Raw genomic sequence first — 27,641 nt, 5'->3', positions numbered from 1 at the left:
CCATCAACCATCGCATCGCCGTGTGGCATGGTGCCGCGAAGGAGGACGAAGATTGAAAGCGACACCCATCAATATAATTAGAGTGGCCTGGCCTGGATGGGACCCCTCCGGGTTGAGTTTGATCAGATTACGAAATGATCTCGCTGCCACTAGACCGGTGTGGTTGGCATTCGAGGATCGAATGCGGAAGTTTACTACATTTCCTGTTTATAGAACCGAGCAAACTCACCGGGTTGGCCGAAAAAGGTGAATAATTTTTGCTAGATTTTAAATGATTTATCAACTGAACTGCGGATGGAAATCATCGACAGAAATTTCTGAACTTCTTTGTGATGAATATTAATCTCATGATATGAACAAAATTATGTCGGAAATCCAGGTTACTTGCTAACGCTTTTGGAATCATCTTATCCTTAACTTTCTCTGAAGAAAATTTAAGGTCCTTGACATTCTTTTCATTGGAATTGTTCTCTGAAACAGTTAAACATTTTTATAAGACCAACGTCTTCTTAAACATAATTTGTCAATCCATAGCTTAACTTAATAACCTAGATAAAAAAAAAACAATACAAAATGATAAAAACGAAAAGACACCTCCGATAATCCAAAGACCCTGATTTATAGCCCATATAAAATCGTTTATTAATACGTATTGATACTCTTTAATAGGGTTCGACAGTTCCACAAGCTTCCATCCTCATCAACCTTTTTTTTGCGGCTAGACAATCTATCTCTAGCCTTTTGTTTCCATACCATATGTGGGTTTACTCAACGGACAAAACGGGTGCAAAATTTCGGGTTCCTTTTCAGATTTTACCTTCGGTTTTCGATTCGGTTCGCAACTTTGGTGGACCCCGAAATGAGAAATTTATATTGCGGCTTAAAAAATAAAACTGTCATCATCGCCTCTTCGCTTTCGCAGCGCTTTGAGAGCGCTAGCAGCCGTCAGTCAGTTAGTGTGTGGTCATAAAAGTCGGAGCCTTTGGACCATGGCGGCGCTCCTCTTCAAGAGGAAGAATCGTCCGTTTGTCAGCAGCCCTGGGCACTAGATTGCCATAGTCGTCGTCGTCGCATCTATCGAGAGGAGCCGATTCGATATTGTGCGGTTGCACAATCTTCCTTGGGCTTGGAGGGTCTCTGACAGTGTGGCAGCTTGTAGTGGTTGTAGGCCGCGTGACAAGATTTATGGCTTTTAATTGCCTTCTGGTAATAAAGTTGTAGCGGATCGAATAGATGGACTAGGAGGCGTAGAGATTCCTCGGACCGATCTCATCATCTCCCAGTGTGGTCAACCGCACGGCGAATAGCAAATCTGTTCATTCGGACGGTGGCGACGGTGGACCGTCCGGAGGCTAATCGCAAGACGTAGCCTTAATTTGCTGGTCAATTAGGACCATTCCGATGGTGGTTGGTTGGATTACGGTGGCGCTGCTTTTGTACACAGTAGCCGGCGTAAACATGAAACATTTTTCAATTGAACCGCGTTTAATTTAGTACGTATTATAGTGTTTTTTTTTTTCATTTTCTTGTACTCAAACCGAATATTAATTTTTAAAAGTAATTCATTTCACATGACTCAGGTCTCTCTATCGACGGCTTCGGTTGGAATCTAAGGATCAATACTTCAAAGGATTTTCCAAGTGCTTCTCTCGTCTCATTTTCCCAGATTTTTCCATAGGAACCCTCAACTGCGCCTCGGTGCGATAAACAAATCGAAGTGAGGAGATAAAATCGCGATAAAAATATTCTCACGGTTGGGTTTTTTTCCTGCTCCGATTTGCTTTCCGTCCGACGGACACACGCAGCAGCCGATGAAACGGATCGGAAGCCGGTCCAACCGGTCGTCCCATCCCGTCATCATCGTTGTCCTCGTCGTTGTCATCATCGCCACAGTACCCGGCCGTGTCGCGATCAATCGTCGTTGGTCGTCGTCGTCTATCGCGGGCTGATCAATCTTTGTTCCTGCCGAGATGAGGACTTCTGCTCGGCAGCAGAGGCTGGCTGCGAGGCACACAACATCTCCAGATAAATGGATGGGCACTTGGCCGTGGCACTTGGGTCGGACGACTCGGGACCACACGGTTGCTCGATTTTCGACGAGTAAATGATGAAATTAAGAGGTAGATAAGCACCTCATCAGGCGAACGAGAGAAGGGATGGCAAGCGAGAAGAGAAGTATTAGAGGAGCTTTAAAGAGGATTTTCACTTCTTATGCGTAGAACAATCCGGCTGCCGTTCAGATGAGATCTTGAAGTAGATTTAATAGAAATCATAATACTGGTTACGGTAATCCTTCGATACCATTGGCTGAAGCTCTCAAATCTAGATAACGCTCGGTAAACGTATATTCGAGTAGGAATTATCGACATACGTTGGACACCATTGATTCATGATCCAAAATTTCCCCTACCAAAGATCATTCTCTGCGTCATTCCATCACATTGAGCGTACGAGATTCACACGTTTCTTTTTTTGGGTTAAACCGACCGAAGTGACTGGATCACGATTTGTTCCCATTTGAAACCGCAACGGTAGGTCGCACGCCTTGCTGCCTCAGCTTGCCGAGCTTAAGTGGGAAGCAAGCAGTAGCTAAATGCCATGCAGCAGCAGTTTGAGCATAATTACGAAACCGAAAGAGTCATCGCCATTCTCCGTATGAATGGCGGTTATTGTTTCAAAGTGCCTTCCATACATACCGCGGATCTATGAGTAAACACAATTCGAACTATTCGTTCCGAGGGATGACAACGAGTCGGACGAAACGAGAGCAACTTGCTGCTGCTGTCGGATGGTGGGGCGATGAATAAATGGGCTTTCAGTTCTTGCCTCGATCGTCATCAACGTCAACCAGCAGAGGGCTCGCGGGGAAAAAGCAAACAAACTGCATTGAATAGGTTGGTAGGTGGGCAGAAGCGCACTTGGCTTCCAATGAGAGATAGAGACAGTGGGTGGGTGGTGGGCTTGTGCAGCTGACTGAACCGAAGTTTGCCGATTAGTGTGGGAAAGCTGCCACTCTCCGGCATTGTATTCGCGGTTGTCGCGACCAAAGCCGTTTGTCGAAGAGCGTGCGATGAATTTAAATCAACCTGATTGGTGTTAATTGGATGTGAAAACATTTGTAAGGTTTTCCGTTGCATCTGTAAGCGTTTTATGCGCAGTTGAAAAGTGCTTAATGTACATAGTAAGTCACGTTAAAGCTCAGTTTTTATGTGTCAGAAAATTTTCGAAACTAAATTTCTCTAAATACTGAAAACTGAATCAATTGAAGTCAAATCCAAAAGAAATCAATATTTTTTTGATTTTCTGAAATCGACAATGAAGTAACCACAGCTACGCTTTTCATCATTCAGATGAGTTTGGAACTATATCAAGATTCCATGTTTGTGATGTAAGATGTTCTTAAATGCTGCTGCAGGACTCATTCAGGATTCTTCCTTCGCACGGTGGATCCTGTAAGGACGTTTTTCGGATAAGGCGTACCAGTCATAAACAATGATAGCTCCGAGCCTACCAAGCAGGGATAGCTGGAAGGAGCACTTTGAGCTATTGTTTAATGAACAATCGGACGGAGAGAGAGCACAAAGAATTAGGATTGAGGATGATGGACAAGCAGTGAAGCTACCAATACTGGATGAAGTGAGAAAGGCTGTTCAAAAGCAATAGAATGGCAAGGCCTACTTCCTATTCGGCCAAATGTCCGATTCGGCCAAATGTCCTATTCGGTCAATTGTCCTATTCGACCAATTGTACTATTCGGTCAAATGTCCTATTTGGTCAAATGCCCTATTCGGCCAAATGTCCATTTCGGCCAATTGACCTATTCGACCAAATGTCCTATTCGGTAAAGTGACCTATTCGGCTAAATGTCCTATTAGGCAATATGACCTATTCGGCCAAATGACCTTTTCGGACAAATGACCTATTCGGCCAACTGACCTATTCGCCCAAATATCCTTTTTGGCCAAATGTCCTATTAGACCAAATGTCCATTGAAGACAATTGACCTATTCGACCAAATGTCCTAATTGGACAAATGCCTTATTCGGCCAAATGTCCTAATTGGACGGTCCTATTAAGTCAAATGTCCTATTCGGCCAAACGACCTATTCGGTTGAATGCCCTATTCGGTCAAATGCCCTATTCGGCCGAATGTCCATTCCGGCCAAATGACCTATTCAACCAAATGTCCTATTCGGCCAAATGACCTGTTCAGCCAAATGAGTTTCGGCCAGATGGTTTTGGCCTAATGGTTTGTTCGGCCCAGTGGCATTCGGCCAAATGATCCTTCCCCGATTTTAAGGCAGCGTACGACTCAGTGAAACGGAACGAACTGTGGCGTATAATGCTAGAACATGGCTTTCCGGTAAAGCTTGTTGAGCTGATTCATGCGACGCTGGATGGATCCAAATCGTGCGTCAAAATATCTGGTAAAACATCCCATTCGTTCGTGACGTTAGCAAGACGATGCGCTTTCCAATATGCTATTCACCATATGGAATATCTGGTGTGCAAAAAACCGAAACATCATCAACAAGTCTCACATGCTCCTTGGTTTTTCGGTTTACATTAACATAGTTTGTGTAGATCGCAGTGCAGTGAAAATGGCATTCGTGTCTTTTAAACGGGAGACTGAAAGATTAAGGCTGATTATGAGCTCTGTCAAAGCTAAGTACCTGGTGGCTGGCAGAGAACCGGGCAATTTAAACGTTATAAGTTCTGATGGGTAAATATATGGGATGTGATTTGAAGTTGAGATTGAAGTGAAAAGACGTGTTGCGGCTGTAAGTAAAATTTTTTAAAGATTCCGTAGTCAGCTAAAGTCTCGTAGATTATAGACACGGACAAAACTAGCTCAAAACTAGCACATCGTTAGTTCGTCCAGTCACCTCATACGGCATTGAAGCAACCCGTTCGGCCAATTGACTTTCAACGTAATGGTCAACTCTTGGCCAAACAACTCTCGGCACATATCACGTTGAGCCGAAAGTCAACCGAATACCATTTGCCGAATTGGAAGATTGACCGAATTTGGTTTGGCCAAAAGCGACATATAGCCGAACTGGTAATTTGGCCAAAAAAGATTATTTCAGTGAATATATCGTTTGGTCAAAATGATCGGTTGGCTGAAAATGCCGTTTAGCCGAACATTCCAACTGGCCGAAAATGTGCTTTCTGCAAAACGACCAGTTCGGTCAAATAGCATTTTCGTCAAGAAGATGAGCTTCGGCTTAATGATTTTTTCGGTCATATGACATATTAGGCCAAACTTTTGGTCTTGTGACCATCGGCGGAACGACCATTTCCTGTTCAAAAATTAAATTTCAACGAGATGATCGGTGAAATCGTAAAAAATAAATTCATCGAAAATCGATTTCCGTGATTTCATCGATTTTCCCATCGATTTTTTGAAAAGCCGTATAAAAAATTACTTTATTTGAAACAATATTTGAAATTGTTGTAATGCATTTAAATAAGGCCGATACAAATACTTAAAAACTAGTTTGTCTCCCCCCTCGAATTTTTCAACCAAAAAGTAATATTTTGAGGGGGCAACAAAATAAAATTCGGATAATTTTGAGGATTTTCAAAACATTCTTTAACAAACCCGAGGAGTTTTTAGTTTTTTTTTTATTTTAATATTTATTTTTTCATTACCACCCCCCCCCCCCCTTGACCCTTCGGAGACCAGTAGGACAAAAAGTTAATTAATTTTGACACCAAGATCCAACATCACCTGACCGTTTTAAGCCGATAAATAGGTCCCATCGAATTCAATCGTACATGTGTTAAACGCTACTGATTAACATTCTCTTCGAATTTTATATTTTGGCATCATCTGTCCAAAACAAGCAGAAAATAGACCATCCTTCAACTCGATCACTTGTCATCGAAAAAAATGGACACGCTAAATTTACCACCAACGTCCAAATCAATCCAAAATATGTGAACATCTCATTCCAACCTCGTGATGAAAACGTGTGTGTTATCACCCAATTATGACCCTGCCGTCAATCAGTTCACCCATCAATATCCGCATTTGTTCATCGACACATTCGAGCCCTCCCCAGCTTTGCTTTCCCAATCGATTAACATCTTCCCGCACTTACCTCGTTCCACGATCTTCCCGAAAAGGTTCTTCCCGCGCAGGAAGTTCCGCGTCGAGCAGTTCCACCGCCGGTTCCGGAACTGGTGCTGGCACTCGTTGATGGCCATGTTGGCGCCCTTGGCGATGGCCGCCAACACGCCGGGGTTTTCGCGCGCCAACCTCCGCTGCTTCCGCCTCAGGGTGGCGTGGATCGCCGGGTCCATGTAGATCATGCCGTTCGCCAGCGGCGAAATGTTGTTCGGTTCACCGGCCTTGGCGATTCCCCTGCAGGATAACGAAACAGGAAAAAAACGAAAGCGGAAAGTCATCATCTGTTAAAACAATTCGAGTTTCGAGTCGATGCGACGACGCTACGTGGCAAGTGGAAGTTTGTTTTTCTTCGAGATAGCCAAATTCGTTCGGTCAACACTTGAGAATTCACCTGCACGCATGGATAGGTGTTTGGGCAGAAAGTAAACACTGGATCAACCGAATGAAGGATGCATTAACTCTTCCTTTATATCGTGGAATGTTAGCAATGCATTAGGGCTGAAGTTCCACTTTGATAAATATTTACGTAGGAACAAACGAATCGAATTTCACACAATTCCGCTTTGACAGGTACCCACCCTCTCGACGGTTGATCGTGTTCAAACATTTACAGCAGGAAGTTACAAGTTTCGTTTTCAATCAAGAATGTGAAGAATTTTGACCAAGCTTTCGGCGCGCCAAATTCGACCATTCGTGACAAGTCTATTCGGGAATATGAACCCGAATTGTTTGGATCAATATTTGTCTATTTGAAAATGCGTCAACGTCGCGCGGACTTGCGAGAGTAAGTGCCTCGTGTCTCGTTGCGGAATGGTTGTTGTTCTATGCAAATGAGGTGTGCTTACAAAACTGTGAACTAGTTGAGGACCACGCACGACAACGCACAACCGGCGATAAATGGTAAACAAGCTACTGGCCAGCTACGCATCGCATCGCTCCGACGATAATTTGGTGACAAATACGGAGAGCTCGGTTTCGGCAGGACAGTTCCCTGAAACCGCAAAGGTGCGATTAACATTCACGACCACTACCTGCCATGAAAGTGGCTCATATGCGCGGAATCGGAATTCCTGACCAGCCACGCTTCATAACTCATTCGGTGTAATTTAATAACCATCTTGCGAACGGCGACGGCAACCAGAGGCTGTGACCAGAAGGAAGCGACGACGACGACGACAAATGGAACCTCACATCTCCGAGGTCTCTCTGGCAATCACATTGTCGCCACCAACGCCGTCACCGCCCCCGCTTCCACCACCATCGTTGGATATGATGGAACACGTTAGACTGGTTTCAAAGTTGGAGATTTAGAAACTATTTGCTTTCTGTGACTGCAAACCTAAGTTTTATTATTCATTACCTAAATTTATTATCTATGAAACCTGTATTAAAACCTAATATACGTATGCTAAATCCGAATCCACATGGAATTCATTCAGGAGAAATTCATCTTTTGAATAGAACTTTGCAGCAACTGAACCAGTCTACCGTGTGCCCGGTACGTGTGTGACAAAGTGGTATTGCCATAAAATCGCCAGCAATGATCATAAAAAGGAGCGAACTGTGACCAAGCTTGAGACCGCGCCGAGCATGTTGTATTTTGTTGAATGTTTAATAAGCTGCCGAGAGTCCGAGACTGATGATGATGGCCACTGTTGACGACGGGAGGAAGCAAAGCCGCCCTGTGGGATGTTGATGGAACGACGTCAAACTTCGCCACATTTGGATGAGCTGCAAGATATTTTCGGTTTCTTCTTCGCAGGTTTCGTTTTGTCTGCGGTACAGATATGCGTACAGATTAGTTGCGTACTGACGGCGAAGCATGGGCCGATGGCGATGACAAAACCTTTGGTGTGGTGGCGCTTTATTCCGCCCCAAAGATGGGCATTTCTTCGATTGCAATCGCGCGTGGCTTCTTGAGTTTTCTCGGAATCCGTCATGTGGGAAAGTGATGAAAGTCGGTTGGAAGTCTTCAGCAGATCCATAGGTGACGCGGGATGACGTGTAGAGATTTGAAGCATATTGGCATGAGGCAGATATTTGAGGCGTCGTTAATTGTTTCAAGATTGCAGTTCTTGGAGCCGATATTTAACAATTAAAAATTCCAATAATATGCACAAGTATTAAAGAAAAGAAAGGCAAAAAGTCTATAAATGAAATAACCTAAGTAATAACCCATCGATTGAACCAAACAATTTTGAATTAAATCGCATTACAGTTCCTGGATTACAGCAAGGTCCCACACATATCATTACACATATCAAACTGAATCACAACAAACAACAATTGACAATTGCCTTTCCGCACAGGTGCATTCCTCGATGCATTCCCTTACAAATGCTTTCGGAATGATATCACGTACCATCATTAGGATCCATCGATTGACTCATCGCCCGCCATTGCCACGTTGCATACAAAAAAGGTAAGCACCCCATCATCGCCGTTCGGTCGAACTACACCATTGTCGTTGTTCGAAAATTAGATACACTTCTACGACACGACTCTCGTCAATCAACTTCAGACGCTATTAGTGTGGTTTTATGCATGCACCAATATTGCTGTTGTGGCCCTTAGATGGAACCAGCCAGCAGCGTCGGGGTTCGATATGGGATGATATCACACCAATTCGAGTCGTTAAACTAACGCAGCTTCCTTAATTTATGTAAACCTTCCCAAAAAGCCACCGGGAGTCATTAAAAGGCCATCAACTTCCCATTAGGAACTCTGTTTTTTCCTCTTTCCGAGCACTTTTTATCTGGCAGTAGGTTTACGTCTTTCGGATTTTATGACGAGATCGTCCGTTTTATTTTAGAACGTATGGGTTTCAATGCTGATTAATTGGAGATTTATGAGCTGCTTCGATTAAGATGAGGTAACACACGTCTCCCATCATGTGATCGAAGATCTGAGTGATCGCAAACTCGGCTAGATCGTTCATCGAATGAGCCATTTCCCGTACTACCAGCGGTAGTGTGGAAAAACATGCCCCTTCATGTTGCCCATGCAATCTGCCACCGTTCGATCGTGCTGCTTGTAATCAATACCAGTAATCGACGTTCGACGTTGATTATAATTATTTGTGTAATTAATTTTATTATTTAACCAGCATTATATGGCATTTAACGAACTCGTTAACATAATTTATATGGGCTCGGTTACATTTTCATCCGCGTTTCGCACCTCGCGCTGCGTCACTGCATGCGTTGCAGTTGAGATCCGAGCAGTGTCGCTGGTAGAGATGTCGCAAATTAATCGATTACTTCGATTAATCGATTCATCGTTGTGATAATCGATTATTTTTTAATCGATTACTACCCAACGATTAATCGATTCAATAATCGAGAGGAATCGTGAGTAATCGATTAGTTACTAATCGATTAATCAGAATTTTACGACATCATAAGGATGTCGAAAATTAATTGATTATTTCGATTAATCGATTCATCGTTGTGATAATCGATTAATTTTGAATCGATTACTATTCAATGATTATTCAATAATCGACAAGAATCAAGAGTAATCGATTAGTAACTAATCGATTAATCGGGATTTTACGACATCTCTAGTCGCTGGCACGTATGCAGATTGTCAGTCTCCTCGACGGCAACGACGAGCCAATTGATTTGTATTCATTTGCGCGCTGTCATCCCTTTCCCTGCCACACGAGTTGTGTTGTGCGTACCGTCCGAATCGAACGGCCACGGACGAAGCATAGGTTTGTGCTAATTAAATTAAACTTTTCCCTTTCGTTTCGTTGCACTTAATTGCACACACAATTGTTGCACAATGCACGCATAAGTTCTCTTTCACGCGACCCGAATCGATCGCAATCTCGGCTCAATGATGCAGATTTGTGCCTTCGCCTTGTCATAAAACCGTTCGTTTGCACACCAATGTCCGATGAACTTGGGCTTGAAATCTTATTGAAAATAAGAGTGAGAAATCTGTGATTGTATCAACACTTCATCTCGGAAAAAAATGCACGTATTAACGTTACGTTTCAACGAGATTGTATTTCAAAACATAGGTGTTGGGGAAGAGTGAAACAGAAGTTAATTGGTTATGCTAAATTAATGATTTCGTGTGTGTTACTTCTACGTGAAGTTAAACGATTTACAATGATATGGAAATGCTAATATCATCTTCCAAACTTGGACGTACATGTTCATGATAGCATTAGAGGCGAAAGTATAGAATTGATAGTTCCGTTAGGATACGGTAGGCATGAAGAATGTTTTATAGAAGTCGATTTGAAAACGAGCGGATTGCAATATTTGTGATGGCACATATCGCACAACCTTCCTTCTGCCAAATTCCCGTATGAAGGGGAGGAAGAATATCAGTGTGGAATCTGATATATCTCCACTGGCAAAAGGAAGGTGGTTTGACTTGCTCATATGCCATCGCGTGCGGAAGGATTTGCTATCGACGAGTACTGTCTCCAAATTTCTAATGTGACATCAGCATTTAGTCGAATAGGATTTTTATTGCACAGTTCTGTTTTCTCATTGCGTCCGTCTCGTCGCAACCAACTTGGCTGCCTCGGAGAGAACAAAGCAGAGAAAGGCACTGCTGCTGTACCGTCGACCAATAACAGCTGAATTGATGGATGGATGATATTCTTCCCTCCCCCTTCATACGGGAGCTTGGCAGAAGGAAGGTCGTGCGATATGTGCCATCACAAATATTGCCCTCCGCTCGCTTTCAAATCGACTTCTATAAAAACATTCTTCATGCCTACCGTATCCTAACGGAACTATCAATTCTATACTTTCGCCTCTAATGCTATCATGAACATGTACGTCCAAGTTTGGAAGATGATATTAGCATTTCCATATCATTGTAAATCGTTTAACTTCACGTAGAAGTAACACACACGAAATCATTAATTTAGTGTACTACCCTTGGTGGGGCATCCATCAATTCAGCTGTTATTGGTCGACGGTACAGCAGCAGTGCCTTTCTCTGCTTTGTTCTCTCCGAGGCAGCCAAGTTGGTTGCGACGAGACGGACGCAATGAGAAAACAGAACTGTGCAATAAAAATCCTATTCGACTAAATGCTGATGTCACATTAGAAATTTGGAGACAGTACTCGTCGATAGCAAATCCCTTCCGCACGCGATGGCATATGAGCAAGTCAAACCACCTTCCTTTTGCCAATGGAGATATATCAGATTCCACACTGATATTCTTCCCTCCCCCTTCATACGGGAGCTTGGCAGAAGGAAGGTCGTGCGATATGTGCCATCACAAATATTGCCCTCCGCTCGCTTTCAAATCGACTTCTATAAAAACATTCTTCATGCCTACCGTATCCTAACGGAACTATCAATTCTATACTTTCGCCTCTAATGCTATCATGAACATGTACGTCCAAGTTTGGAAGATGATATTAGCATTTCCATATCATAATTGGTTATGTCTGGAAATTACAAAAGCTTGTCGAAATTGTAAAAAATAAACGCGACTATTTATGATTCAAGATCCATCCACCTTGGATAAATTAAAGCATTTATATCCTCACAGTATCCTCGTTTGAGTCTTATGAGAAAAAATGCAGTAAACAATAATTTAAGAACAGTACTGTTACTTAGAGGCGTTCATAATGTTATGAGCACTCATCCGAGTCTCATGAGGGTGAACGCAGTATTAACTTTCTCACCTACAATATGATTGCCTTGAGACGTTCATTGTGAATAGAACTCTTGTCTAATGTATCATGAGAGTAAACACGTTATCAATTTTAGTACAATATGCTTGTTCAGAAGCGTTAATCCCTCCCCTCGGATATGTGATCTTATTGCGTTAAAAGCAGTAAGATGGCAACCAAAGACAAATCCTGTCGTGGTGGTATCACATGTTGACTATTTTTGTTTATTGTCGTGTCTCGTATAATCTGGCATAAAAGCACGGATTCAACGGTTGTGAACAAACGGACGTCTTTTCTTGGAACCCTTAAAGGAAGCGTAGTCTGGTAGTACTCTTCTCAGTGATAATGATGGGGGAAATATTTTTGACAGCAAAACCTTTTTTTAGAGCCGTAGCCGCGCTTACATTTAGCTAGCCAGATATTTATTGATAAACAATAAAAAATACCGCACACAAAATGATGGTATACAAACAATATAATAACGCTTTCGTTATCGATAAATTTTTATTTTTTTGCTATGGGAAGAGGCGTGATGAAGCGTTACTTTGCCTCCGAGCAGTGAATCCCACAGCTGACTTATAACACATTAAAACTTCATAGATAAATCAACGTAGCTTAGAAATGATGAAATGAAGAAATGAAAGCTACTTGTTAGAACGGAATTATTTAGATTTAGAGACAGCCTTGACAATGAATTGATAATAAAATAAAATTATTGCTTCTACAGTTTCCTCTTTTACATGACATTGATTTTGATAGTTTTGATAAGCTGTGTTGAAGAAAGAATAACTTAGGCAAACGAAGTGATTTAACAAACGCGTACCTCACACCTTCACACCATGAAGAACCAACACAATTAATTAATTACCATTCTACACAGAAAAAAAAGGATGACACAATAAGCTTTCTGTTTTTTTTTAACTCGGTCCCTTATTACCTTAGATTGTCATTTAGTCGAAAAGGGACACATGGCCGAAAATGTCGGTAGGCTGAACTGATCGAACGAGTCATTTGGCCGAAAATGCCGTTTGGCTGAAATAGTTGCATGGCAGAGAGAGGCCATATGGCGGAAAATGTCATTTATGTATGGCCGAAAATTTTATTTACCCGAACTGGTCATATGACTGTAAATGTTGGTTGCTGTACGGTTCAAAAGGCCAAAATTAGGTTTGACCGAACAATAGTTAATATTGAAGTGATTGAAAAGAAATGTAACGTGAGCAGTAGAAGTGCGAAGAGAAAAAATGAGAAATGAGAAACGAGAAGTTAGACATGAGAAGTGAGACATGAGAAGGGAGAAATGAGAAGTGAGACGTAACAATTCAAATTTTCTTTTCTCACTACTTACACCCCACCTCTCACATTTCAATTCTCCCACTGAAAGAAGTTAAAAGTAAAATACGAAATGCTCCATTCCTTATTTCTCATTTGTTTCTTCCCACTCGTCACAGGAAGAGTTAAAAATGGAAAGCGAGAAGTAACATATGTGAGAAATGTGAAACACAAGAGAGATGACTCACATCTCACCTATTATTTTAGTAGTAGCAAGTGGGAAATATGAGGTGAAAACGGAGTGGGGAAAAGTTGGAAGTGAGACATCTTAATATTTCTCATTTCTCACTCGTTATGTGGGAAATGCGTGAAATAAGAAGTGAGGAGTGAGAAATGAGACATATCACTTCTTATTTATTAATTCTCACTTCTCATTTCTTTTTATCACTTTCCAGGTATCAATTATCTCTTCGCACTGTTCACATTTATAATTATTCGGTCAAACGACATTCTCGACCATATGAACCATTCAGCAAAAGACATTTGCGGTCATATAATCTACTTGCATGTCCGGCAATATTACGGCCTTTTCGACCAAATGACCTATTCGGCCTAACGACTTTTTCGGCCAAATGAACTGTTCGGCCAAGTGTAAGTTTCCGTCAAAAAACCAAATCGTTCCCTTTTTTGAATGAGTAGCAAACAAAGGAGTTTTTTGCTCCAAAATTTCGGTAAGTCGGATGTAGGAGCAAGAAACGCCTTTACTTCTTATTAGGACTGCAATCGCCGTGAGAGTATTTCCTTAAATAATGTATAGAGGAATTTCCGCGTGGATTCTAAGAATAAATTCCGGAAATGTTTTTGGAGAAATTTTTTGAAAGATTTTTTGTGCCAATTTCTGTTGGAATTACCTGAAGGAACTTTTTTCAAAATGTCAAGAAGAAACCCTGAAGGAACTTCAAAAGAATTTCTAAATGATTTTCCATTCCATTGTTGTAAGAATTTTGGGAGAAATATCTGGAGGAATTTCCGAGTTTCTGAACTAATTTCTGGAGGAATTCCAGAAGGAATTTCCTGTAGAATTCTCTGGAACTGGGTGGGAGGTAAGTTGAGAGGAAGCCCGTATGAATTTCGAAAGGAATTCAAAGGAAATTTCAGAAGAGATCTCAAAGTAACAGTGAAGGGATTCTTTCGTGAATTTCTGGAGTAGCTGCTAGTGGAAGTTTTGACGAAACTTTCGGAAGATTTCCCAGAAAAAACGAACTTTCGGAGGAATCGCTGTACAGACTTCCGGAGGAATTCTTGGACAAACTTCTGGAGAAAATTCTGGAATAAATTCTGGACGAACATCTGCAGAAAGGAGGAAGACCTGGAGGAACTTTCGAAGAAAGAGAGAACATCTGGGGGAATTCCTGGAGGAACTTTCAGAGGAATTTCTGGAGGAATTCCCGGAGGAACATCCGGAGGAATCCCTGGAGGAACTTCCGGAGGAATTCCTGAGGAACTTCCGGAGGAATTCTTGGAAAAACTTCCAAAAGAATTCTTGGAGAAATTTCCGAAGGAATTCCTGGTGGAACTCCCAGAGGAATTCTTGGAGGAATTCCTAGAGAAACTTCCGGAGGAATTCCTGGAAGAACTTCCGGAGGAGCTCCTGTGGAAACTTCTAGAGGAATTCCTGGAAAAACTTCTGCAGGAATTCCCTTAACGAACGGAGGAATTCCTGGTAAAACTTCCAGGGGTCCTGCTATAAACTTCTGGGGAAACTCCACCACGCCGCCACTGATCACCAACGGCGTAACGCCGCTTTGCTGCCGCCGCTGACTAAAAATGATCTATCACGCCGCCGTTTCAATCGGCGTACAGGTTTACCAATGATTTGTGCGGACAAATGACATATTCGGTCAAACAACTTTTGGCCTAGTGGCTACCGGGCACATAACTTTCGGCCGAATGGTTTTTACTAAAATGGTCATTCACCATTGAAATAAAGAGCAGGCCATGAAATTAGGATAACAACAATCAAAAAGGAATCGCTTATTTAAAGCGCCAAATTCTTTGTGCATTTGTTTACGTTTTCAGCATTGACATACCGAGATCCGATAAGCCGATGAGTACAGATCTTGGCTGAGATTTCCTTTAAAAGAATTAGCCTTCCTTAGTCAAGGTACAATATGTTCGATTATTATTTGTGACTGAAATCGATTTTTAACTAGGTCTAAGATAATTTGACTGAGAGAACTAGCAGCTAAACTGACCTGACCTGCATTACTGAGATGCAAAGCGACATTACTGATCTGTTAGGCGACATTTCAAACTAAGATGAAAAAGACTTTTTAACTATTATCTAAACCAATTTCTCCTGACAATTTACCCTGAATAACAAAATTCTTTTATATTCGCATATACTGTGGCAACTCTAAACAGTTAAAAATTCTGAAAATTACACGCCATGGAAATATTACTTATTTTTGTGTTCAATAGGCTCTAATTTTACATCCAACTTTTTCTTGTATGCAATATTGAATACAAGCTCCATAGTAACGGCGACCCGTAATTTCAAAAAGTGATGGAAAAATGAGTCAAATCAAACGGAGCCTTTTTGTTACGTCATATGTGCTGTAACATTTTTATACTGTGTATGCCCACAAAAATTTTAGGCCAATATTCGGACATTTTCTGCTTAGTCATGCTTTGAAGCCGCACTTAAAGTGAGTATCAAGAGTATAGAAGAAATCTACAAGTAAAATACTAATTTCAAGATACAAGTAGCATGAAATTTATTATAATTGAAAACTTGATATGCATATGAACAATAAGTGATAAATTGCATTAGAAATTTGTATTAGAGGTAACAAATTTCCCTCTCTTCCCATGATCGCATATTTGTAACATTTGCATTTTACTCTAACTCTTGTCTTTTGTTACAAAAATGCGATTAAAGGCAAGTCAGGGATCGCGATTTCAAACTAACGGTCTTGGTCTCAAACCCTACCCAAGCAACCAAAAGTTCAGATAAGAGGGGATCTTTTGTCTTTATCAGCTCGCATTTTAAGTAATTTTTTGTACATGGGGGGAGCGCAAAAGTGAACTTTGAAGTTCCGTTGAGGTATTTGGAACTTAGTGTGAACCAAAAGTGAACCAATTGGTTCGGTTAGGAACAAATTTAAGTAAAATCTGAACTTTTGGTTGCTTGGCGAGTACTTTTCTGCCATTTGCCAATTGACATGTTGACATATTTATTTCTCTTCAGTTATTAAACAACACCAACATAATAGATCTCGCAAACAAAAACTTCGAAAGTTTCAGATCCCTAGTAAGCAACATTGATAGATTTATTGTGGTTTTATGGCATACTTGAAGAATAAATTGCCTTCTCCAAGTGCCATGATTGTTACTTGAGATGAGTTCTTCTACTTTTGTAAGAAATAAAAATATGTCAAGGATTTCCGAACGAGATGTACAAACCGTTCCCATGTTTCAAAGGAAAGCCAATCGAAAATGTGATTATTTGTTCAGGGTTCATACACAAATCATGTAACTCATCCCCTCCCACCCTCTAAATCGTTGATATTTGTGGTCGGGTCTTTGCGAGGTTGAACACAGACCGCTTCTTGAAAAGATTAAAAAGGAACAGTGATTGCGGATATTACCCAAAGCTAACTTTTTATTACCTATTCAACTTAATATTTGAAACTAACCTCAGCTCTTTACTACTGAAAAAGCAAAAATTCTAATTTAAGGTTTCCAGATACTGATCATAGAAGTAATTTTTTCAGAGTTTCTCACAAAATCTTGCAAAACTGCCTTTTATCGAAAGTTTTTGGCTCATAGAAATAATCCCAAAAAGTATTATTATTATTTTAGAAACATTAATGAAAATTTCTTGTCAAAGTAAGGCGTTTGTCTTCCTCAATATCTATCTTTTCTAATTATAAATGCTAAAATTATAACTAAAAAAATATCCTTCCGGTATACGAGAGCACAAAAGAATCAGATAACCCCCCGCTCGATTGTTGATACCCAGTTCAGCCCAATGCAACCAATCCAATTTTGCAATCCCGTTGTCAGAGCCAACCGGGCCAGGCATCTATCACAGGTGTGAAATGCAATTAATTTGCTTGTCAACTTTCAACAGCATGGGAACCCGGCGAACCGGGTGTCGTCGCGTCGTTGTCGTGCGCTCACAGCCAGAGACAGTCGGTCACACACTGCACTGACTGCTCGGATGCGGTGGTGCTTGTTAACGACGAGCAACAATTTATTTCCTGCGCTGCCCGTCCGGCTCCTCGTTTCCGCCACATATGCCAGATTAGGGTTCGTGTCAACCGAAATGCGACGCATTGATGTCCTTCAGGGGAAGAAAATGGGAATTTATTGCATTTGTTCAGAAAAGGAATTTTCGCCCGGTGCGAAATGGATCTCCAGCTTAAAGGCAATGTGCCTAATTAAGCTAATTTGAATAAATGGAAGTTTCTTTGCAACAAAAGACTTCGGTGATTTCGGTGACCGCAAGCGACGAACCCGTCGAGCTCATCGATTCAACAATCGGCCATCGGGTCGTCGTCGTTGTCGTCTCGACGACTATCTTGACAAGATGGACTACGGTGAACAGATCGGGCGTTTGTTAATGGCGTAATAAATGACAAATTAACACTGTTGTGTCATTTTTCATTCGAGAGGTCGTAATTTTTCTGCATCTGTGGGATATGTGTGTGCATAGAAGGATTTGAGCCGAGGAAGGTTGCTAGAAGAATAGGCGGACGGCAGGGCGGTTCAAGGAGCGAGGAACAGGAAAATGATTATCGATTTGATTAATGGTAACAGACAGGCGCAGGGCAACGAATGGATGTAGATTTCTTCGGTTAGAACACGGTGAGTGGGATCTAGTTGATTGATAAATTAATTTAGTGTTATTGCAAATCGTTCCGGGCTGCTACCAGCACCGTCATAACTGTCGGAGTGGTTGACGGAGTAATTGGTAGACTGTCCGACTGGTGCACGCTGAAAGATTTCCTCAATCTGCCTCGCAAAACTAAGCAATAAGCTTGATACCGTGTTGGTTGAACTTGATTTAGCTATTCTTATAAATCAATCCGAAATTAACCCAATTGAATAAGAGAATCGGAAATCTAAATAATAATTTTATAATTCATATTTAACTAGTCTTGAAAAATTTGATTTCGACCGACAAAGTTAAACAAATACCTGTCTGTGATGTGACGATCCGCAGTATAGCCTGAGACACTGGACAGTAGGTTATGGAACGATTATAATTACCACAGTGCTATTGCAGCAGCAGCAACAGCTACCGATCGATTGATTGGATATCGATCGTTCGTAAATAGCAGCATGTTGCAGTAGATATGTTCCGCTGTTAGACCGCAGCTTTTGTGGCTCGGGTGTCTTAATCGTTGCTGCTGTCGTTCTATTAAATTGTTATTAATTATGAGTTAATTTATGGTTGTGCTAACGAGATATTGCTGGGTGATTAGTAAGAGGCAGACGTTGGTAATGTAATGCCATAAAAACACAATTTTATCTGCAATCAGTCGCGATTAATGTGAATTTACGTTGCATTTTATGTAAAATTGCATTCATGTATGTTATTTACATGATGTTTCGGATTTATAAGCGTGGTGTGATGGAGTTTGACAAATTTACCTGAACTCTAAATGTCCAAGTTATATAACAATTTTATTAGCAGCTCTAGTATACAAATAATGAATCAAGGAAAGATCTTAACATGATCGAGCTTTTAATTAAAGATAGCATGAGCATTAACTTCAATTTTCTTATGACCGAAACACAAAACAATTCGTAAATCACGACACGCATGCAAAATGATTGCCATGAAAAACGCTGACCATAAACCAGTTATGCAACTCAATCTACGCAAAATAAAATCATCGAAAGTACCGGAACAATGCGTAAATTCCTGCATAAACCGCACATAATCTTGTCATCACGTAAAATCGTTTCTTCCATTATCTTCCCCTACTGACTGCAATCGCAATCATCCGCATCTTTTTTTGCGTATTCACGCACATTTCGATTTCAATTTTCGCCGCTCCCCGTCGGAAATCCAATGACTTCACCGGGATTGGCGTAAAAAGTGCGATCCACAACGAAAGCAGATCGCGAACGAGAACACGATCATGGTCGTCCGCCAACAGCCGCCGCCACCGCCGCCGGCCACTGACTGCCACACCGGGACCGCAGCGAACGCGAACAAAACATGTGTAAATTTTAATTTGAAAGAATTTTACAATTTCATTTTCGCGGTTTGTCGCGCTTTTTCGGGACTGACTGCCGCCGCTGCTGCTGCGCGGTTGTCGTCGCATGAAAATTGATGATTTATACCACCGTCAGTGTACCGTACGCAGAACGGCCCGAGCGTTGGGAAGGAGCGTAAATGGAACAACGATTGGTCATTATAGGTGATCGAGAAATTGAAGATTTGATTCAAATGATTGCATAATAGTCTTATTTACATTAAATGGCATAAAAGAATGATTTCGATTGTACATGTCACAAAGAATCGTGGCTCCGTAACGAGTTTTACACGCCTGAGCCTATCAAATAAATGAATTTGAAAAAAAAAATGGTTGAATGGTTTTTATTTGCTTCATTAAAAAAATTTCTCTACGTTTGATCGTTTCACTTAAACTTAGGCAAATCTTCAATTGAATGTAATCTAATATTTATTGAGAGTTCTGGTAGAATCATATCTGAGAACATATTCAAATTTCAAGATAAGTCTCAGATGGGAGATTGCACCAGCTACAAAAAATACAAATAGATGTGAAGCTGGATATTGATTAGAATTTAAATGTTTCAGGATAAACATTTTTTATCTTTTTGCCCTTCTTAAGCAATTGTACTGAATCACAATTGTACTTATAGTAGAATAAGAAAAATAAGATCATAATTTCAACCACCCTTCACGAATTGAGAAAAAATATAAGCGATTTTCGACAGAAAAATAAACCATTAAATATGGTTTTGAACGGTTATTGACAATTACAACTGAGGTTAGGAATAATTTGTTTGAAAATCTGAGACAATCCCTTCAATTGCGTGAAACTTAAGAGGGCTTTGGTTTTACAAAATTGTCTTCGAGTTTTATCACCAATAACTTAAAAAAGAAACGTTGTCTATATTTATAAAAAAAAAAGATAGATTCCAGGTTTGGCGACTACAGAAGCATCGCATTTTATAATTTTTCGACTATCATCTGATGCTCGGGACCAACTCCAATCAAAATATAGAACGAAGAACTCTGTCGAAGGCGACTGCCGGATGATGGTGCCGGACTGGAATGGGAAATGTTTTCGCTTTTTACCGCGTGACGAATTTCCTTGCGATGTCAATCAGCGATCGTATCGATACAGTGCTGTGGGACGAGTTCAAGGATTCGTTCGCAGAAGATCCCAACCGATTGGGGGATTCCCATGCGCGGAAGGGTTCTGCGTGAAACACAAAAAGGGCGCTCTTACATAATAACTCTTGTTATAAAATAAATTAGTTTGTCTTTCTGCCCCTGTGAAGGCATCTACAAGGCAGAGCAAGTTGTCAACTTTAGGGATCGCGCGCGGGGGAGTTCAGAACTCGCTTCGAGTCGGGCGGACCACTTTACCGTATAATAGCCCGTATTGTACCGGGCAAGACTTCAGCAAAAAAAAAAGAACTGAAGGCAGTAATAATAATTATCATAAACAACATTGCTGTGCATTGTAAATCATCTCTCTTCAGCTCGTCGTTCCCGGACATGATCATCAGCGCATCACCGTTGGCTGGTTCCGAATGTATTTGTTGACGTTGTGTTGACAGCCAACAGCGGTGTCACATTGTGCTCTGTCGCTTCCTCGTTCTGTGCGCGAACAGCTCCAGGAAGAGTCTTAAAACGGGGCATTAAACAGAGAAAGATCGCGTACGATCGAAAAATACTAATAAGGTGCAGATAGTTAAAGCGATGCAGCGCAAACGCGCTGGCAGTGGACGTCGAGATGGACGTTGGATAAGTCGTGAGAAATTCTGCGAATGCATTTCGGTACCCCGAATGTCACGTCTATGTTTATCTGATTACTGCTGGAGTGGACAGCTGTGGAAATTGTTCGAATCGCTCCGTTCCAAAAACACGTCCATTATAAATCGTTAATGCTTAAGTTAATCGTCAAATTATCTTTGCACATACTAAAAGATTTAATTATAAGTGGAAACTCCATGTACCCAAAATGGTTTCACAACGATTTCATAAACCACGATGTGTGGTTTGGAACTACAAACGCAAATATATTATTATATTTGGATAAAGTTAGCTAAGAAATTAAGTGTGTTGGGATGAAATGGCTTATTTCTAATAGTGAATTGCATGTACATGAATTCGGAAATTGTATTTTTCATAACTTCGTTATTTTAAATGCTTGATGAGAAATGATTAGTCAATCGAATACACATTCAAAGCTCCTTTTTTAATATCGGCTATTGATTGTGAAATTTTGTAAATCTTTTTTTTAAACATTTACATTTGTAAATATTTGTACAAAGCTGAAAAATGAATCATTTGGAGCATTTACTGCAGCACTCAAAGCACATTCCTTTAAGTCTGATATTCGTGTTGCAAAATAAAACATCATTCCATTAAAATCCAATATTAGCATGAAATTAACATAATACGAACGATTTTCAACACATAAAAATTTCTGTTTACGTTAAGTCAATGTCGCGCTAGCATAGTGTATTATCTACTATAATTGGCAGATATGTAAACAGGCCATTACATTAAATGCGCACTATCCATATTTTCAATACATTTCCAGTTTTCTGTATTTGATTTGACAACGTTCTATCAAAATAATCCAGGTTAGTAATAACCTGATTCTCACATTACATATCTGATAATTTTGATTCTCTGAAAATTCTCTGGTTGACTTTTGGTTTCTTGATTTCAGCAATATCTTAATCGCCTCATAAGCCTAATGTTTCATCCCTAAAATTATTCTACTAGTTGCATTATAATCACATCGCACACAAATCTACTTACCACCACATGGACCCCCGACCTCGCCCTGGTTTGCTCTTGCTTTCCACTTCACCGTTCGCACTGACTGCCAGGAGGCAGACCAGCACTATCGACACCACTTCCATCGTCCTAGATTCCGTCCACATTAGGAATCTGTCACTCACTTTCCGGTTCCGAAAGGAAAACTATCCCGATTGGCACTTCTAGTCGCACTTATCACTGAGTAGAATGTTACACGTCTTTGGCAATCACTTCAGAAGATTCACACAAGAATCCAAAATGCCTATTTTCTAACACTATCGGAAGCTGCTATCACTGAATCGATCATTTTCCACCGACCGTGCAACCGATCATCACTTCCAAGGACACCGCGCAGCTTCACAGTCCTTACGGCAGGTCGATCACCGTTCCACTGAACCAGAATTCCCGAGCTCAAATCCACACTCTAGATCCAAGCGGGCAATCCCATATCCTTCCAAAAAAACCTGACCGGCCGTTGTTCTGTTCTCATCTACCGTCTACAGAGTATACCCCCACATCAAACTAAGGCGACGGCTCATGAACGTTTCCACCTTTAGGAGTCACACTTTCCACTCACTCGAGAAAATCAAGGGGGTCGCCGAGTCGAACGAACATCAATCACGATCGCGCACGAAAACGGTTATGCTGACGCTCAGCGCTACTAGACCGACGATATCCTTCGGGCAGCAGCGGCACCTTTCTCATGCCTGGCTTGCATCTACTGCTCTCTCGGCGCGCTTATGCCCTTAGCACCTCCGTCACTTCGGCTGCGGATTGCTTCACCACTCTACTCTCAGCTGTGGCGGCACCGGCAATAGCCCTAAAGACATGGTCCGTCTCGCTCTGGCGTAGTATGGCATCGCTCTCTCGCTTCGACACCTCCCGTCCATTACCAAACGATGCGGAATTTTTCGCTATTTGTCTCCCTCTCTCACTCTTTCCTTCAATGCATGCTTCGGCACGCTTTTCTGCTTGCCCGCTTTTGTTTTTGTTCTCTTCCGCTTCTTCGCCACCGACCGTCTTGTAAAGCCGATGTGTGTATGCTTTTCGGACTCGTCACCACCTCCTTTTTTAGTTTCCTTTCTTCTTCGTTTATTGCCGGCTGATCGATCGTGCGGTGTTCGCTCTTTCGGCCTGTGTTCATTCGTTCTCTTCGCACCAACGGAGCGGGCTTTCCCAGCAATAAAAGAGTTCCAAATTGGCCAGTGTGAAAAGAAAAGAAACTTTTCACTTTTCTTTTTGCACCTCTAAACGCCCGCACACGTTCATATTCTAAACACACCGCGATCACGCTCTCTTTCTCTCGGGTTCTCCCAGAGGGTCCTTGTTCAATTCACTTATAGCTGAAGTTGTTGAATGACTGCGCGATGAGAGGCATTTTTATTAATGAAAAGGCAAAGATAAACAAACAACAACACAGCAACCGGAGAGAGCCGAAGAGAGCTCACGTGCAGTGATCACTGATTGAGTGCTCGAGTGTCAGTCGGTTTCATTCCGCAACAAACTTACGTCGAACGATCGAAACTATTCTCACTCACGATCACCAGCTATAACATACTCCAACACTGTGCACTGGTGTGATAACATTTTTTTAATAGGCCACCAACTGTCAATACCTGTCGTTAAACGATGTGACTATAATAAACAATCATCGCAATATGAGGCAACAGGAAAACATCGTTTAATATCGTGTTGTTACCCGGGTCGAGGCGTATACAGAACTGAAAACTGTTTCGGCTCAACACGTTTTATGATTATGAGATGAGATGATACCATTTTTGTCGTTCTACGCGTAGATGTCCCATGTTGAACCATATTTAAAATATGTTTTAAAAATCTGCTGGATTTATAAATTTACGAATATGAAATGACAGTTCGATTTGAAACATCGAACTCTCACTGATTTTGAATACCTATACCACGCAGTAAGGAAATCAAAAAATCTTCTTTTTTTCAGAATAACGAGCCTGACACACGGAATATCCACACATTGAAAATGTTTATAATTTCAAAATTTTAGAGATTTATGAACTCTAAGCTGCAAGGGATCTAAATCTAGCAAAGAAGAACAGATTCTTACAGTTGCAATAATACCTTTCATGCCGAAAATTTCATTTGCAACAATTCCAAACCTGACTTTTATCAAATAGATGTTTATCTTTTTGATTTAAATTTGATAACCTACAGCATGAGACAATTATGCGTAACATGACAATCTGCTGCTTCGTCGTCTACCAACATATTCGTCCAAATAGTGTGTGCGCCAGCCAGCAGCCACGGTGAAGTATTATAGGTATAGGATGGTTCGGAACAGAAGGGAGCAAGAAGCACGGCTGCGATATACAAAAGTAGGTATCTGGTCTTCAAGTGTCAGTGTCCCTCGATACTGCGCTCGCGCTTAGGAAGAGGCAACACCGACCGTCACCGTTGTTGACCTGAATGGTTTGCATGTTATTGCGTTGTTGTCGTACAACCGAACGCACTGTTGGTGATAATCGGGTATTGCGTGGACGGAAGTACCAGAATTGAGTTATTTGAATAAAATTGCTCTGATATAATGCGATTTGCATTTTAGTGAAAAATTGTGGAAAAGTCATCCGATCTTTTATCAAACAACTTGACTTCCTTTAAGCACGAAGAAAAACCTTATTTGTTTAATATTCTTATCAAGCTTGGTAAAGAATTTATCCAACCGTCTAAGACGAGTTAACTAACTCCATTTAATTCCTCCACTCCAATTAAATGGAGTTACTTAACTCGTCTTAGACGGTTGAATACATTCCACTAAAAAGAGCTTAAAATATTTTTTCTGAAAGATTTTATCGTTTCTGAAAGATCGATTTTATCGAACAGGGCGGCAGTATCCATTATTCAGCGTCAAATTCACTCATTAATGAACAATTCTGATTTTCTCCCAATACTATGAAACAGTTGACACAAATCGCTAAGATTGAAATCCTAACATTTGTTTTAAAATAAACAACACGCAACTTGTAATTTGTTAAAAATCCAGCAATGTTTAATGATTTTGAAAAAGTGATCCAGATTCAACCAGAAATGCTTAGATCTTGGTCTAAATGCTCTACACTGTTCGATTTGTTACTTTAACGATATTTCCTCAAATGCACTTTTACAATTAATGTGTTGTATTTACTAATTCCTGACGAACAGTAGAACACACAATAAAAATGAAAATATATGACTTACAATAATACTACTTCCTTTCAATATAGGGCTACTGCTCCTGGACCAGTACTGCAATTTTTCATTTTCAATGAGAGATGTCACGCGATGTTTACATATCTGCCCCTTTCAATATCTAGAGAAACGAGAAGGATGAATGGCATGCTACAAAAATCTCAAAAAATATTTGTTCCGTGACAGGGCATGAAAGTGGGAAATATCTGCTATATTTTTGTGTTTATTACCACTTCCAACTCGGGGAATTGAAGGAGTATGATTAATATATCGATTAGTCACTATTCTTTGCATACCTATATCTTTTAAAATAACTTAGAAATTTTAATTTAAAAATAAAGCACAACAACCTTTCATAACTGCCTTTTATGCGAAATTGATCAAAGAACCCACGATTTTTTCATTTTTTCGCCTGCAATTGAAAAAGATGCTTTGCTCTCTGTCTAATGACGATCACGATCTTTTCCAGTACTGTCCTGGACTTCATCTCATAGCTCCGATATTCATCCCAGAAAAACAAAGCAATGCAAAGGAATTTGATTTGTTTCTTATTTTTGTTTTTTTTTGCAGTGAGCACGCATGTTAATAAAAAAAAGAAGCGTCGATTTTTTTTTGTGTTTCTTTGTAATGCGATGAGATGTACAGTGAGATGGAAAGCGGAACACTTCCCCTACTAACACGAACAGTAAATGAATGTTCTTTATTGTACTTGAGATATCATGCGCCTCCATATTCATCAAATCAATGCAACACTTGCTTAAGGCTATAACGCTGCTGAAAAGTCCTACTGTGCAAATAGATAGGACACGGAATGATTCCACTACTGAAATTCCGTGAGCAGTACGTAAAGAAAGTTTCGTAACGCTATTAACGCCTGCTAGGTAAAATATAGGGAGCTGTCACTTTTCCTTAAGGTAAATATTCTGAACCATTATTCCGTCCGAAAAAGTGACATTTCTCCCATACTGAATCAGCTGTCAAATTTACTTTGGTAATTTGATCAAATTTTCCGTAAACCCCTTCCATATCAGCAGCGTACTAGACTTTGAGGTCACTCCTGACAGAATCCAAGTTTCAAAGTGCTCGCGTTTTCGGGAGCACACCACTCGATACGGAAGCAACGCACAACTGTCATTTTTATTTTTTCAGGCATGCTGCGACGCTGCAAAGCTGAATCAACAAAAATGACAGTTGTCCGCCACCCCCGTACCGAGTGGTGTGCCCCCGAAAACGCGAGCACTTTGAAACTTTCATTCTGTCAGGAGTGTACATAACACTTTCAGGGTATCATAACAAAAACAAACGACAGGCAGCATCGAAAAGCAGAGGGAGGGGGTCCTCAATCATCCGATTTTCTGTTACGTAATTTATGAATTTGGGCGAAAAAAGAAAAGTGCCGCCTCAAGAATAGGAAAGTAGAGACAATTCTTTATACCCAACCAGCGGATGACAGATTTTACTAAAGTCCTGCATAAAAAATTCCCAGAAACTGTGTAAAATTTTGGCACATACAATTTCGGAAGATTTTCATGCAATCCTTCTTCGTTTTGTTCTTAATTTTGTGAATCTTCTTTTTCGTCTATGGTTCTACATTCCAACCCTTGTTCCAACCGGAACTTGGCCTGCTGTTCAACTTAGTATTGTATTAGCATTTTTAATTTAATAGCTTTCCTATGTCTACCATTGCATGTATCTTGCGTGGCAAGTACAATGGACACACTTATGCCTAGGGAGTCAAGAATGTTTCCCTCCCGAAAACGTCCTAGGCCGGACCGAAAATCGAACACGCCATCTCTGGATTGACAATCCTATGCCTTTGCTAGCAAGACTAACTGGACTCAATTTTAAAAATATCATATACCTTGTTCCGATGACAGCTGTTAGAGGCTCAAGTCTTGGAACTGACGGTTGCTTGTGGGAAGCAACCTTGGTTTTGGACGCTAAAATATTACGGTTCCGCGGTCCACCATCCAGAAATAAGCAGCCAAACCTGCATCCACTTATCCTTCGACAGATATTCAACAATTCGTTTCGTCACTTTGTCGTACCACGTTGGGTCCTCGTATTTACTGCAATTTCCGCTCTGCCATTGGTTTGCAGTACGAAAATGCCACCAAGTCATACTACCACAACTAAAGTTTAAACACGACTAGCTCGGTCCGAATGATGATATCTTCTAACATTTTCCTTGTCAATTTTTCCCTGGATGATTCAACCATTTCATTTAATTTGGACTTTCTTTAACACCTTCGCAGTGGAAATCGATTTGACGACCGATTCGGTGGACCAGTTTTGAATCCGAATCTCCAGACCTTCCATACAACAGCCACCCAAGACGAGT

General features: G+C 40.9%; 1 protein-coding gene across 1 annotated transcript in view; it reads right to left on the bottom strand.

Moving 5' to 3' along the window:
- The window catches only part of LOC134213327 (protein Wnt-1), a 40,434-nt gene extending 16,980 nt beyond the window's left edge, over positions 1-23,454 (bottom strand). Inside the window, exons 1-2 of the mRNA XM_062692306.1 lie at positions 22,103-23,454; positions 6,108-6,370 (exon numbers count right to left, since the gene is read on the bottom strand). Of these exons, the coding sequence (XP_062548290.1) occupies positions 6,108-6,370; positions 22,103-22,227 (388 nt within the window). The 5' untranslated portion in view covers positions 22,228-23,454. The remainder of the gene's footprint in view (positions 1-6,107; positions 6,371-22,102) is intronic.
- Between the last annotated feature and the right edge of the window lie 4,187 nt (positions 23,455-27,641).

The sequence above is a fragment of the Armigeres subalbatus genome, chromosome 2 (genome assembly GCF_024139115.2).
Source record: "Armigeres subalbatus isolate Guangzhou_Male chromosome 2, GZ_Asu_2, whole genome shotgun sequence".
Lineage (NCBI taxonomy): Eukaryota > Metazoa > Arthropoda > Insecta > Diptera > Culicidae > Armigeres > Armigeres subalbatus.
This window is presented reverse-complemented; position numbering and strand designations above follow the sequence as displayed.